Consider the following 10,944-nt stretch of genomic DNA (forward strand, 5'->3'; position numbering starts at 1 on the left):
GATCTCTCTCTCGTGTGTGAGAGAGATTTTTAGAAGCCAACAAAAATGTGTCACACAGGCTCCGGCTCAGGTCGTGGGGCATAGCTCGGGTGTAAACGGGGTCTGGGGAGGAAGCCCCAGCGGCCCGCCGCAGGCGCCGCCGGAGGCTGGCCCGCCGCAGGCGCCGATTTTTTGGCGTTTTTTTTCAAAATTGAGGGATTTCTCATCTAAATTCTCATCCAAAATCGAGCTCGCTACGAGCTCTCTAACTGCACAGCATCTCCTCGTTGAGCCTAGCGGCGCCCGTATCGCCCACGCCCACATTCCTTTTTCTTGCCCTTGGCCCTTGCTGCACTCAGCCGCTCAACCTCTGCCAGTCTCTCCTTGCTCGTTGCTGGCGCTGCCGCCCCCAGTACTGCGATTGCAGCTCCTTGGCATGCCGCGCCGCCTCCATCTGCTGTGCTTCCCACGCTGCCGCTTCCTCTAAAGCAGCGCCGCCACTAAGCGGCGCAACCAAGTTCTCGCACTGTTTGCATGAGCATGTGTCCTGCTGGTGCGGCGCACAATCCGCGCGCGGCGAGTGAGAGTAGAAGACTGACAGCAGGAGCTGCAGGAGCTGCAGGAGCTGCGCAGATCGGATGGGTGGTGACGCCGTCGAGCGACGGCGCAAAGACCAATCACCACCGCTGAGAGCCGCGACACGAGGCTGCTGGCAGCTGCACCTGTGAGAGCCGCGACACGAGGCTGCTGGCAGCTGGCAGAGCGAATCGCGATTCCGGCGGCCGCCGTCAGCCCGCCGACACCGACGGCCTGTCTGAGGTCAAACTCCCACCGCACGTCGGACCAGTCGTGCGTCAGCCATGGCGACGAGACGTCTGTATGCAGACAGCCCGCCACCCGGGCGATAGAACATGCCAGCTGGGCTCTTCCAGGGCTCTCGTGGCCCGTGGCGCGTGCCCAGTGGAATAGGGCGGGCTGCGGCGGGCGCAATAACTATTCACAGCTAATGAAAACTATAAAAACTCGCGGCTTCATCAAAGTTTGAGGTGGCTTCGTCCTCAGCACCATCAAGACAGCTCTATTCACACCCTGTTTGGTTTGAAGCCACTCGGGGATGCCCGTTTACACCCAACCGACGAGTCGCTGGGCCCTCTGACCTGAGCCGGAGCCACACAGTGATTTGGGCTCGGCAGCTTGTCGACTACCAGCCGGATTTGTTTGTACTCTTGGCACCGTGGAGTGCTGGGGGGGGCGACAGGGAGGATATGGCCTTGAGTTATGTGTACGCAGACTCAGGGTGTGTGGCAGCCCGCTGGCTGTGTGTCTTGTGAGCTTGTTTGTGTCTGTGTGTCGCTCGTGCGTGTCGTCATCATCTGTCCAGCGTCCACCCATACCGCGTTGGTGTCCAGTCCGAGCCTGGCTGTTCTTCACCTTTCTACCTACCTACCTAGCCGGAGCCGGAGTCTTGTGTAGCTCTTACGAACGTAACGTACCCGAGGCGGACTGCTGACGGGGTTTGCGATGAGGAGCGACTCCGAAGGGTATTGGTGTGGATGGTTAAGCACGAAGCCGATTTTTTTCTTTTAAAAGCCCGTCTTGTCCTTTCGCCTGCGGAACGTTCAGCTCTCCCTGGCGTGGCATATCTCGTCAACCTGCATGTGGGGGGGAACCTCGCTGCATCTCGCATCTCTCTCGTCGGTATGTCCGCAGCGCGCTTCGCTCGACTGCTGGTCGTTCCAGACGGCCCAGGTCGCAGCGACAACAGGCTCACGTGCGGCGGCAGCGGTGGTGGCGCCCTCGACGGCGGCCCCCCGACACCAACAGTCGCGCTCCGCACGCCTTCAAGGTCAGCTGCGGCCAAGCGACGATCGGCTCGCTCCGATCGCTGGGCGCGGTCACTCACCGGCCCATCACCCGCCTGCCGATCACCTGTCCGCCTCGCCGCGCGCGGGCCGCTCGCCTGCTCGCCACTGCCGCCGCGCGTCCCCGCGCCGCCACGCTTCCCTGTGCACCTGACCGCGCTCGAGCTGCGCAGACGGCGCGCGCTCTGGCAGACAGAGCAGCGGCCGCCCAGGCGGTCGCTGCTCCGCCCCGTCCGAATCCGTCCGCCCGCGCGTGCCGCTGCCGCCGCCGCCGCCACCACCGCCGCCGCGTTTCCCCTCGCCGCCACGCTTCCCTAAAAACAGGCCGTGCCAGGCCGTGCCAGCCCACGAGGCTGCCCGCCCGTCCCGGGGGACACACCAAACAAGGGGTGGGAGAAGGACAGGGTCCCCACCTGCACGAGCAGGATCTTGTAAGGACGATCAGGGAAACCACGGGCTCATCGCCGAGGAGCCACTGCGGACCACCTCGTCATATATAGGTAGGCGGTTTGAAACAGACAACCCGCAAGGGAGGGATGGGGGGACGGCACGCCGCCACCACACAGGGATTTCAAGGGAGTGGGTGCGCCACGGAAGGTAAATAAATAAATAAATAGAGCAGTCATCTCCAGGGAGAGATGGGCGACGCACACGAACACAGAGGGTGCGACGGCATGCACTTGGTCTTGGAGCGCACTTGGAGTGCAGTCATTAACCGCACATCCAGGGCCGGGCATGAAATTCCGGATTTTTCTTGCAGTGGCCTTTAGATGTGGTGGCGGCGTGCCTCATCCCATCCCTTCCTATGGTGGCGCTTTCACATGTAATATTTCGACTACCAGCCGGATTTGTTTGTACTCTTGGCACCGTGGAGTGCTGGGGGGGGCGACAGGGAGGATATGGCCTTGAGTTATGTGTACGCAGACTCAGGGTGTGTGGCAGCCCGCTGGCTGTGTGTCTTGTGACATGTGAGCTTGTTTGTGTCTGTGTGTCGCTCGTGCGTGTCGTCATCATCTGTCCAGCGTCCACCCATACCGCGTTGGTGTCCAGTCCGAGCCTGGCTGTTCTTCACCTTTCTACCTACCGTCGGGTCTCTATTTTAAGATGAGGTAAACAGCAATAGATCCGGCCCTCAAGCGGCCTAATCGATACCCGGCCCTCACGGAATCGGTCCCTCGTTGTACAGCAATCGATCCTTCACACTGCCCGCGCGCTGCCAAACTTGGGGTCGAGAATCGGTCCCCAGGTTACCTGTGGCGCGAAGCTGCGATATGTCTCCCGCCCTCGGCGCGCCGACCGCGCAGCGGCGGCAGACCACCCTCCGGTTCGAGGGGCGCCTGGGGCTGAGCGGGCTGCCTCCGCCAGAGTTTGGCTCGCCCACCGGCGGGCTGTCACCCTGCCACGGGTCGCAAGCCCTCTGCCGGCCGGAGCGCAGGCTGCGCAGGCTTCCAGCAATTGGTCCCTTGGCAAGTGCGAATCGGTCCCCCTGGCTCCAGGAACTGATCCGGCACTACACCCGGATCTATTGCTGTTTACCTCATCTTAAAATAGAGACCCGACGGTACCTACCTAGCCGGAGCCGGAGTCTTGTGTAGCTCTTACGAACGTAACGTACCCGAGGCGGACTGCTGACGGGGTTTGCGATGAGGAGCGACTCCGAAGGGTATTGGTGTGGATGGTTAAGCACGAAGCGATTTTTTTCTTTTTTCGCAGAAGCAAAGCCGGTGAGGTGGCTCGGCTGGCTGCGACCACTGAGGCTGCAGCATCGATGGCTCGCGAGTCCGCAATCAGCAAGAAGTCGAGGAGCGGCAGCTCGAGAGCGGCAGCTCGAGAACGACCGGCCTCGCCGGGAACGCCTCCCGGCCACACCTCGGCGATCGTGCGCTTTGGCCCGCCGTCCTCCGGCCCGCGGTCGGCAACTTGCAAAGTATACGTGCCGCCGCACAACTTGGATACGTCTGTGGTGCGCAGCTTTGTCTGCCCTGCGCCGGGCTGCGTGGCGTGCTACGCGACAGCGGCGGGGTTATACCAGCACAAGCGGACATACCACCCTGAGACGATCGCCTCGCGCGGCAGCCCGCGCGGCGCCATCTCGTACGACGGCGATCGCCGCTTCGAGTGCCCCGCGTGCGACAAGTGCTACAGCAGCAGCCAAGGGCTCTACCAGCACAAGCGCGCCAAGCACCCGTGGCTGATCAACGAGCGGGAGAGGGGCTACACGCGCCTGTCGGGAAGCCCATCCATTTGTGAATGAGTAGGCCCCGACGCAGAGCGCTGCGTGTGCAGAGCGATTGTGTTCCGCGTCTTCCCTCCGCACACAAGGCCGGAACAGTGTAGTCTTTGTCGCTCTGCGCCCAGAGGCCAGAGCCGATTAGCGATATTAGCGCGGCTTCCCTGAGTGCCATCTAGCATGGAGTGGACAGACGTGGTAGACACCCCGTCATCCACATTCGCGGAGAGGGATGACAGTGCTGTGCGGCTGTGCGATGATTGTTTGTCTGAAGCTGCGTCTCAGCACTCAGGCTGAAGAAAAAAGAAAACACCAAGGGAGGGATGGGAGGACGGTACGCCGCCACCACACTGCACACAGGGATTTTAAACAGTGCTGTTCACCGATAGGGTTTCTGTAGGCATATTTTTTTGAGAGCGCCTTCGTTGTTAATAGTACAAACCCAATGGTCCTCTGCGAGCGGTCCTTCGTTGCAGTCGCGCACACGCACACGCCATGCCGCACCGCGCGCCCGCCCACCGCCCCGCCCAGGCGGGAAAGAAATGAAGAGATATTTTTTCCCGATGCCTCGCAACGAGCAGTGAGCACAACATGGCGGACCAGAGAGGCCGGCGAAGCAAACGAAAGGGCATATCCAGAAAGCATAGAGTACAAATGCGTTTAGCGGCATTGCTACGGCACGCGACAATTGTCTCCTCAACTTCCGTGCGCATTGACGAGGAGCTCAGCATGCCGGTGACGGTGAAGCGATCTCGTTGTGGCAAGCTCATTGTGATGTGGCACACTTATCTTGCTGGATCTAAAGCATTCGTGGCTCAATCGAGACATGGACGCAGGCACTGTCGAGGCGCAGGTCCGCGCCAACCCCTCCTTTGCCAGCCATGTGACGCGCGAGCGTGAGGCTCTCAGCCGTCGCACATGCGCCTCCGAGCAGCGGCGCACGAGCGACTGCATTTGCCTGGGATCGGACGAGCAAGGTGAAGTGGAGACGGAGGCGGGAGCGTCGAGCGATGATGAGGTGGAGGAGGTGGCACCCCCCGCGCCACCGCCACGCATCACTTTTGCGGTGGAAGGCGATGACGAGGTGCAGGGCATGGCGGCAGCGGGCGGGTTGCACGACTTGCCGCATCTTCGCGGCTTCTGCTTGCACAAGCCTTTCGTGCGCACCACCGCAAGCGGCCGCATGAGGGCAACGCCGCGACATGTTGCCACTGCTACTGCTTCATTTGCGATCGACCTGCAGCTGAGTGCCCGCAGTGGGAAAGCGAGGAACGCAAGGCCCCAAGTCACTGCAACGCCCACGGCGGCCACAAGCAGTGGCGGCTGCTGCAGGGGCGCGCCAAGCGGGCGCGCGACCGGGCCGAGTTAAGCGACCGGGCCGAAGATTGAAGCGGGGTGCGGGTGGCTCTTCTCGAGAGAGTGCAGGCGTGCGGAGCGTGCACGTGCCAGCACTTGGTTATGCACGCCGCCCGCGCCACACAGCTGATCAAACAACCCGCATCGATATATTTTTGTGCGTAAGACATATCGCTGCCACTCCAAACAAAACAAGAAGAGATGTTGGTTTCAGAGCTAGGGTTGCCTAACGTTAATTTGGGGCCTAACAGTTGCGCTATTGTTGGCTGAAATCCTCAACGTTGTTCAAGTGTTCACCCCAGCCCATGCTGTTACTGTTTGTTACTGTTGTTACTGTTGTTCAGCGGCCAGCAAGCAGAAAATGGCAAAAAACCCGGGTAAAACCCGAAAATACCTGGGGTTTCCCGGGTATTTTCGGGTATTACCCGCAGCCGCACTGCGGGACGCTGGAGATCGTCGTGGGTCACTGCCAGGCCTTCCTTACTGTTGTTCAGTCGGCCTAACGTCAGCTACTGTTGTTGGGAAGCCCCACTGTTGTTCTGTTGTTACTGTTAACACACTAGCAACACTGTTCAGCTCCTAACGTTAAGGCAACCCTATTTCAAAAGAAATAGCTCTCTCGGGCTCAAAAAGGGACGCACGAGGCAAATCTGATGTTGGAATGTTTCAATAGGAGAGAGGCCTCTTCCGTTGGGGGACCGAGTGACTAGGAAACGAGGGTTCCCCATTGTGACCCGCTCCAGCGCGAGCGTGACACTGCACCTGGGTCTTGGCGCCGAGCGCCCGCGATCTCCCGCGGCTCAGACCTCGTTGACGTTGTGCAAGCCGACCCTCGGTGAGCACGCCGGTCCGGATCGATGGCGCGCTCGGTGTGGAGCAAGCAAGACCCCCCCCCCCCCATCGGCGCGCGCTCGCCATTCCAACGGCCGCCAGGAGCACCAAGAGGACTCCTCATGGCTGTGCTCAAGTGGGCTTCGACCGGCCTCGGCTGGGGGGGCGGGTTGTCCCGGTTGCCTTCTGCAGCCCCCTGGCATTGGGTCAGCACCCCAAAACTGCCCCCTCGGCGGCATACAGCACTGCCAGCCAGCCTCTTCCTCCTCCTCAAGGGCTGTACTATGGCCATATTGCGCCCCCTCCTACTGGCAGCCGGGCGGGCGGGCGCCGCGCGCGCCTCGGCGCGCGCACGGCTCGCAAAATTCGAACGAGTGCTGCCGCCTGGCCGCCTCTCAAGGCTGCCGGGCGGCAGTACTCGCCTCGCAAGACGCGCACCGGCTGCTCTGGCTGCTGCGCCGGCGGCGCCGCTGCGCTGGCCGCTGCTGCGCTGGCCGGCGAGCGGTACGACCGCCGGTGGCCGCTGGCCCGCTGCACCCGCGCCTTCCCTCGCGGGCGCCGTCGCGCCGCGCGCGCCCAACTCTGCTGGCACACGGCACGCGTCGTCACTCAGCCGCGGAGAACAGGCGGTGCAGCGCGCGAAGCGCGCGCGATCTTGTACTTTCAAGGCCTGGATCCGGCCATTCCAAGGGTTAAGGGCTGGCATATGTCTACTAAACATACGCGGATAAAACGTAAACAGGGGGAGAGAGAATATAAGGGGGTGATCCGCGCCCCCGTCCTCGATCGCCGTGCAAAGCTCGCTTCCCCCGGCGCGAGCGGAGGCCGGAGAAAGCTCTCTGCACCGACGCCCGGGGGCGGCGCGCGTTGGTAGCTCCGTAGAGGGCCTTTAGGCATTAGGGGCCTAGAGAACACCCTCTCCCTTTTCTCCCAGTAAGCTAAAAACGTACGTACACACACAGTGGATAGAGTGGAGGTCAACCAAGCCCCTGCAAGCGCGAAAAGGGGAGGAAGGCGGTGTCCTGTACGGTCGGTTGCCCGTCCCATTCTACGGCTGGGTGCCGGCGTATCTCCCGCTGTTCTTTTTCCCAGCGCTCTGCGTTACCATCGTCTGGTTTGCGGTCTTCATCTTTCCGTTCTTCGGCCAGTGGGCACAGACGCATGGATTTACGCCGTTTACGGGCACGATGGGACAGCATCTTGTCTATTGGCTCCTCGTTCGCTACGGTCTGCGCTTTGCATTGAGCCTCATCACGTGGCAGGTCTACAAGTGGAAGGGTCTTTCGGACGACGAGGTGGGTCTCATCGCCGGGCCCGAGATCGATATCCCCACTGAGAAGCTCCGCGTGCGTGGAGGCTGGGCGATCTACACCATCGACAGCTTGGGCAGAAAGCTGCCGCACATGAACAACTGGGCTGGGCTGAATGCCTGGGCGCAAGCCGTGACCACGACCTCTTGGGCCGCCTTCCAATTCGACTCAATGAATTCGACGATCGACGTGGTTGTGTGCCTGCTCCTTCTGCGAACTGTCAACTTTTGGGTGAACGTGCTGCACTGGCTCTCGGTCGTGCGCACCGCGGACGGCTATGCCCGACGGGCGAACAAGATATTTGCGGCGACCGGGTCCATCTTGGGGATGGGCGTGACGGTACCGCTTTGCAGCGGCGTCCTGGGCATGCTCTTCGCTGAGGGGCGCGCGGACAGAGTTGCGTTCGAGCACGCGCTCATGACGATTGTGGTCAACCCTGCCGGGTATGGTGATGCCCTTGCGGAGGTCGTCGGTGTGCTCGGCAAGCTCCGTTTCCAAGTGTACGGCATGGGCGAAACCAACACCAAGAGCGTCGAGGGTATGGTTGCCATGTTCCTCGGCTCGACCGTACTCTCGCTGTCGGATGCGTGGGCCATAGGTGGCTGGCCGTGGCTGATGCTCGTCGGGCTGCTATCCACAATAGCAGAGACCTGGAGCCCCCGTGCCTTTGAAAACGTCTTCATACCGTTCTTCGCCTCACTTGGATGTGCCATTGCGCTCGCGCTCCAGCCAGGGCTGGTGGACTAACATTAGCACACCTCAGGGGCAGCACTGACTACAGATCGTGCCAACACTTGGCGCAAAGGTCGGTGTTAGCACAGTCGAACGGCAGTCCCAAAACAAGCGTTAACAGATAACACAGCCGTTAGCACGGTGTTGGCACACGACACCCTCCGGGTAAAACCCGGTAACACTTGTATGTGGGAGGTATGGCAGTATTGTGCCGCCTCTCTCGCAGTATTGCAGTACGAGGAGGCCGGACGCCGGTATCCGGGTACCGGGCGCACTGGGCACGAGTGTACAGCAGTACGGATACCCCCCTGGCCCTACCACAGTGTGAGTCCTTGTCTCCCTGGTATGGCAGTATGGCGCTGACTTCCTAATGTACCCCAGTATTACCAGCCATTCGTCGCGTACGGATACTTTAACTGACATCCACACACGACTCGGACTCGGACTGTGAACCACACGTCGCGAGAGAGAACAAAACACTCGTCGTGGCCGGACCTGTGTGTAGTGTGTGTGTGTTTTCGCGCCCCCCCCCCTTCTCATGCTCCCTTAAGCTTAACTCTCTCGCTCTTCTCTCGCTGCACGCTGGCTCTGACCTCTCTGAGCGTCTGATCGACTGATCGGTGGTGATCGTGCTCCGCACCTCCGCTCGGCTCGTGTGTGTCCGGGGTCTGTCTAATGTGTTATATAGGCTCGGAAGAGGGGCTGTTGACGGCGCAGCAGAGCGGCACGCCTCGCCGCTCGAGCCACCCACAGCCCCCCTCCTCGACGTGACGGCCGTTCCCAGGGCTTGCCGGTGCGCGCCCGACCCACGCCCCTCTCGCACCCCCCGACCCCCCCTGCGCGGCGCACCCGCCCGCTGTGCGCCGTCTCGAGCGCCTACTGCCAAATCGCGACGTTTGAGCGCAGCGCACGCGTCCCACACATCACGCGCGCGCAGGAGAGCTTGCGGCAGACACGTAGCGTGTACTCGCCGAGGGCATCGCGCCGCAAACTCCGCGCATTCCGCCCCAGCAGAGGCTGCAGCCGATGCGCAAGCTACACCACTGTAAGAATGGTGACTAGTGTCAGTAGGCGCGGATCGCAGCCTCGCCATCACCGCCGACGGGTCCGTCTGGAGCTGGGGCCGCGGCGAGCACAGCCAGCTAGGCGCTCGCCATCTCGACCGCGTCGTCCTCCGGCGGAAGCTCCGCGTTGCCCGCGGCCGCCTCTCGAGCGCGCTCGTCGCGCATCCGCTCATGGTGGGCCTGCCGACGCGCCACGCCGGCGCCCGTGTGCCTCGCCGCCGCCCGTGTGCCTCGCCGCCGCGTCCGGCGACGGCATCGATGCTGTCCGCCCGAGCGTGACTCGCAATTTCACGATTTGCCGTCCACCAAGTTGAAATCCTCTCCTTAGATACACACACATACATACCTTTGAGAATCCCCAGCATCCCACCCTCCTAGTCACACTCTCAATTTCTTGACTCTCCAACACGAAGTGCTGCGATCGAGGTTCGCCCGTTTGTTTTTTTCCTTTCTTTTTGGGGGCCCTGTGGGCACCCTATCACCGAGCGAGACTACCTGTCTGACGTGTCTACTTTCTTCTCCGCGTGACTGTCTGTGTTATAATTCAGTGTGTGTGGTGGTGTGTGTGTGTGCGTGTGCGTGTGTGTGTGTGTGTGTGTGTGTGTGTGTGTGGTTTGTGTGTGTGTGTGTGTGTGGCGCGCGCGCGCGGCGTCGGTGAGCTTGAGCTGGTAAAATTCTCTTTGCCCTCGGCTACGAGGCGCGGCGACATGTGCGAGGCACGGCTGCAGCAGCACACGGCGTACCTCGAGGGGCTGATCGCGATGGTCCCGCCCAAGTACTACCTCCCGCCCAACCCCGAGGAGATGGCCAAAAAGTTCCAGAAGCACGTGCGCAAGGGCCCGGCGGCGGCGGCGGCCAAGGCGCAGCACAAGGCCGAGGCCACCGAACGTCGACGGATCAAGCTGGATCCGACGCAGCAGCGGAGCGTCGCCGAGCATGTCGCCGCCGAGCGCGAGCGCGAGCTCCGCGAGGACGGCGAGGCGGCAGCAGCGGAGGCGGCGCGGCAGGGCGCTGCGGGCGACGATGGCGACGCAGAGGCTCCGGCGGACTTTTCGCGGCTCGCGAGGAGCGACGCGCCGCGCGAGCAGCTGAGCGCGCAGGAGCTGCGCCGCCGCCTTGCCGAGCGGCTGCAGCAGCTTCGCGGCAGTCGGGGCGGAACGGCGGACAGGAGAGCGGACGGCAAGGCGGCGCCAAAGCCACCAAAGCACAACCCGGCCAAGCGCCCATCCGCGGCGACGGAGGAGCCAGAGAGCAGCTCCGACGAGCCCGCCGCGGGCGCCGACTTGGCCACGCCCGGCGGCGGCGGCGGCGGCAGCGGCGGCGGCAGGAGTGGCGGGAGCCTCCAGTTTAGCAAGGTGCAGGCCGGCGGCAGAGCTAACGGCAAGCGAAAGGCGCTCGCGGGGGACCTGATGGGGAGCGGCGGCGTGAAGCGGCCGCGGGCAGCGGGCTGCGGCATCCTTGCCGCGGGCAGCGGCGGCAGCAGCAGCGCGGCCGGCGGCGTGAGCGAGGAGTCTCAGATGGATGTTTGGCAGAGTGCGCTCGAGAAGGCGGGAGGCATCAAGCAGCGCGACGACCAGAAG

At 62.5% G+C, this 10,944-nt stretch overlaps 5 protein-coding genes across 5 annotated transcripts in view; 4 read left to right on the top strand and 1 right to left on the bottom strand.

Annotated features, from left to right (window-relative positions):
* Positions 1–334: 334 nt before the first annotated feature.
* Positions 335–1,014, bottom strand: EMIHUDRAFT_248964 (hypothetical protein; the record flags this gene model as incomplete). Its single annotated transcript, XM_005761099.1, has 3 exons — positions 335–586; positions 661–954; positions 1,003–1,014. 3 exons carry the CDS (start codon positions 1,012–1,014, stop codon positions 335–337), a joined length of 558 nt encoding a protein of 185 aa, XP_005761156.1.
* Positions 1,015–3,570: 2,556 nt separating this feature from the next.
* On the top strand, positions 3,571–4,367 carry EMIHUDRAFT_371908 (hypothetical protein). The gene has a single exon (XM_005761100.1). The coding sequence runs from the start codon at positions 3,610–3,612 to the stop codon at positions 4,093–4,095; it is 486 nt and encodes a 161-aa protein (XP_005761157.1). The 5' UTR covers positions 3,571–3,609; the 3' UTR covers positions 4,096–4,367.
* A 530-nt stretch (positions 4,368–4,897) lies between these two features.
* EMIHUDRAFT_248966 (hypothetical protein) lies at positions 4,898–5,460 on the top strand (the record flags this gene model as incomplete). Its single annotated transcript, XM_005761101.1, has 2 exons — positions 4,898–5,230; positions 5,329–5,460. 2 exons carry the CDS (start codon positions 4,898–4,900, stop codon positions 5,458–5,460), a joined length of 465 nt encoding a protein of 154 aa, XP_005761158.1.
* A 1,985-nt stretch (positions 5,461–7,445) lies between these two features.
* On the top strand, positions 7,446–8,315 carry EMIHUDRAFT_248967 (hypothetical protein; the record flags this gene model as incomplete). Its single annotated transcript, XM_005761102.1, has 1 exon — positions 7,446–8,315. The coding sequence occupies one exon, from the start codon at positions 7,446–7,448 to the stop codon at positions 8,313–8,315; it is 870 nt and encodes a 289-aa protein (XP_005761159.1).
* A 1,756-nt stretch (positions 8,316–10,071) lies between these two features.
* The window catches only part of EMIHUDRAFT_248968 (hypothetical protein), a gene marked incomplete at both ends in the record, with an annotated part of 1,363 nt that continues 490 nt past the window's right edge, over positions 10,072–10,944 (top strand). The window contains one exon of the mRNA XM_005761103.1: positions 10,072–10,191. Coding sequence (XP_005761160.1) covers positions 10,072–10,191 — 120 coding nt within the window. The remainder of the gene's footprint in view (positions 10,192–10,944) is intronic.

The sequence above is a fragment of the Emiliania huxleyi genome, assembly GCF_000372725.1.
Source record: "Emiliania huxleyi CCMP1516 unplaced genomic scaffold EMIHUscaffold_723, whole genome shotgun sequence".
Taxonomy (NCBI): domain Eukaryota; phylum Haptophyta; order Isochrysidales; family Noelaerhabdaceae; genus Emiliania; species Emiliania huxleyi.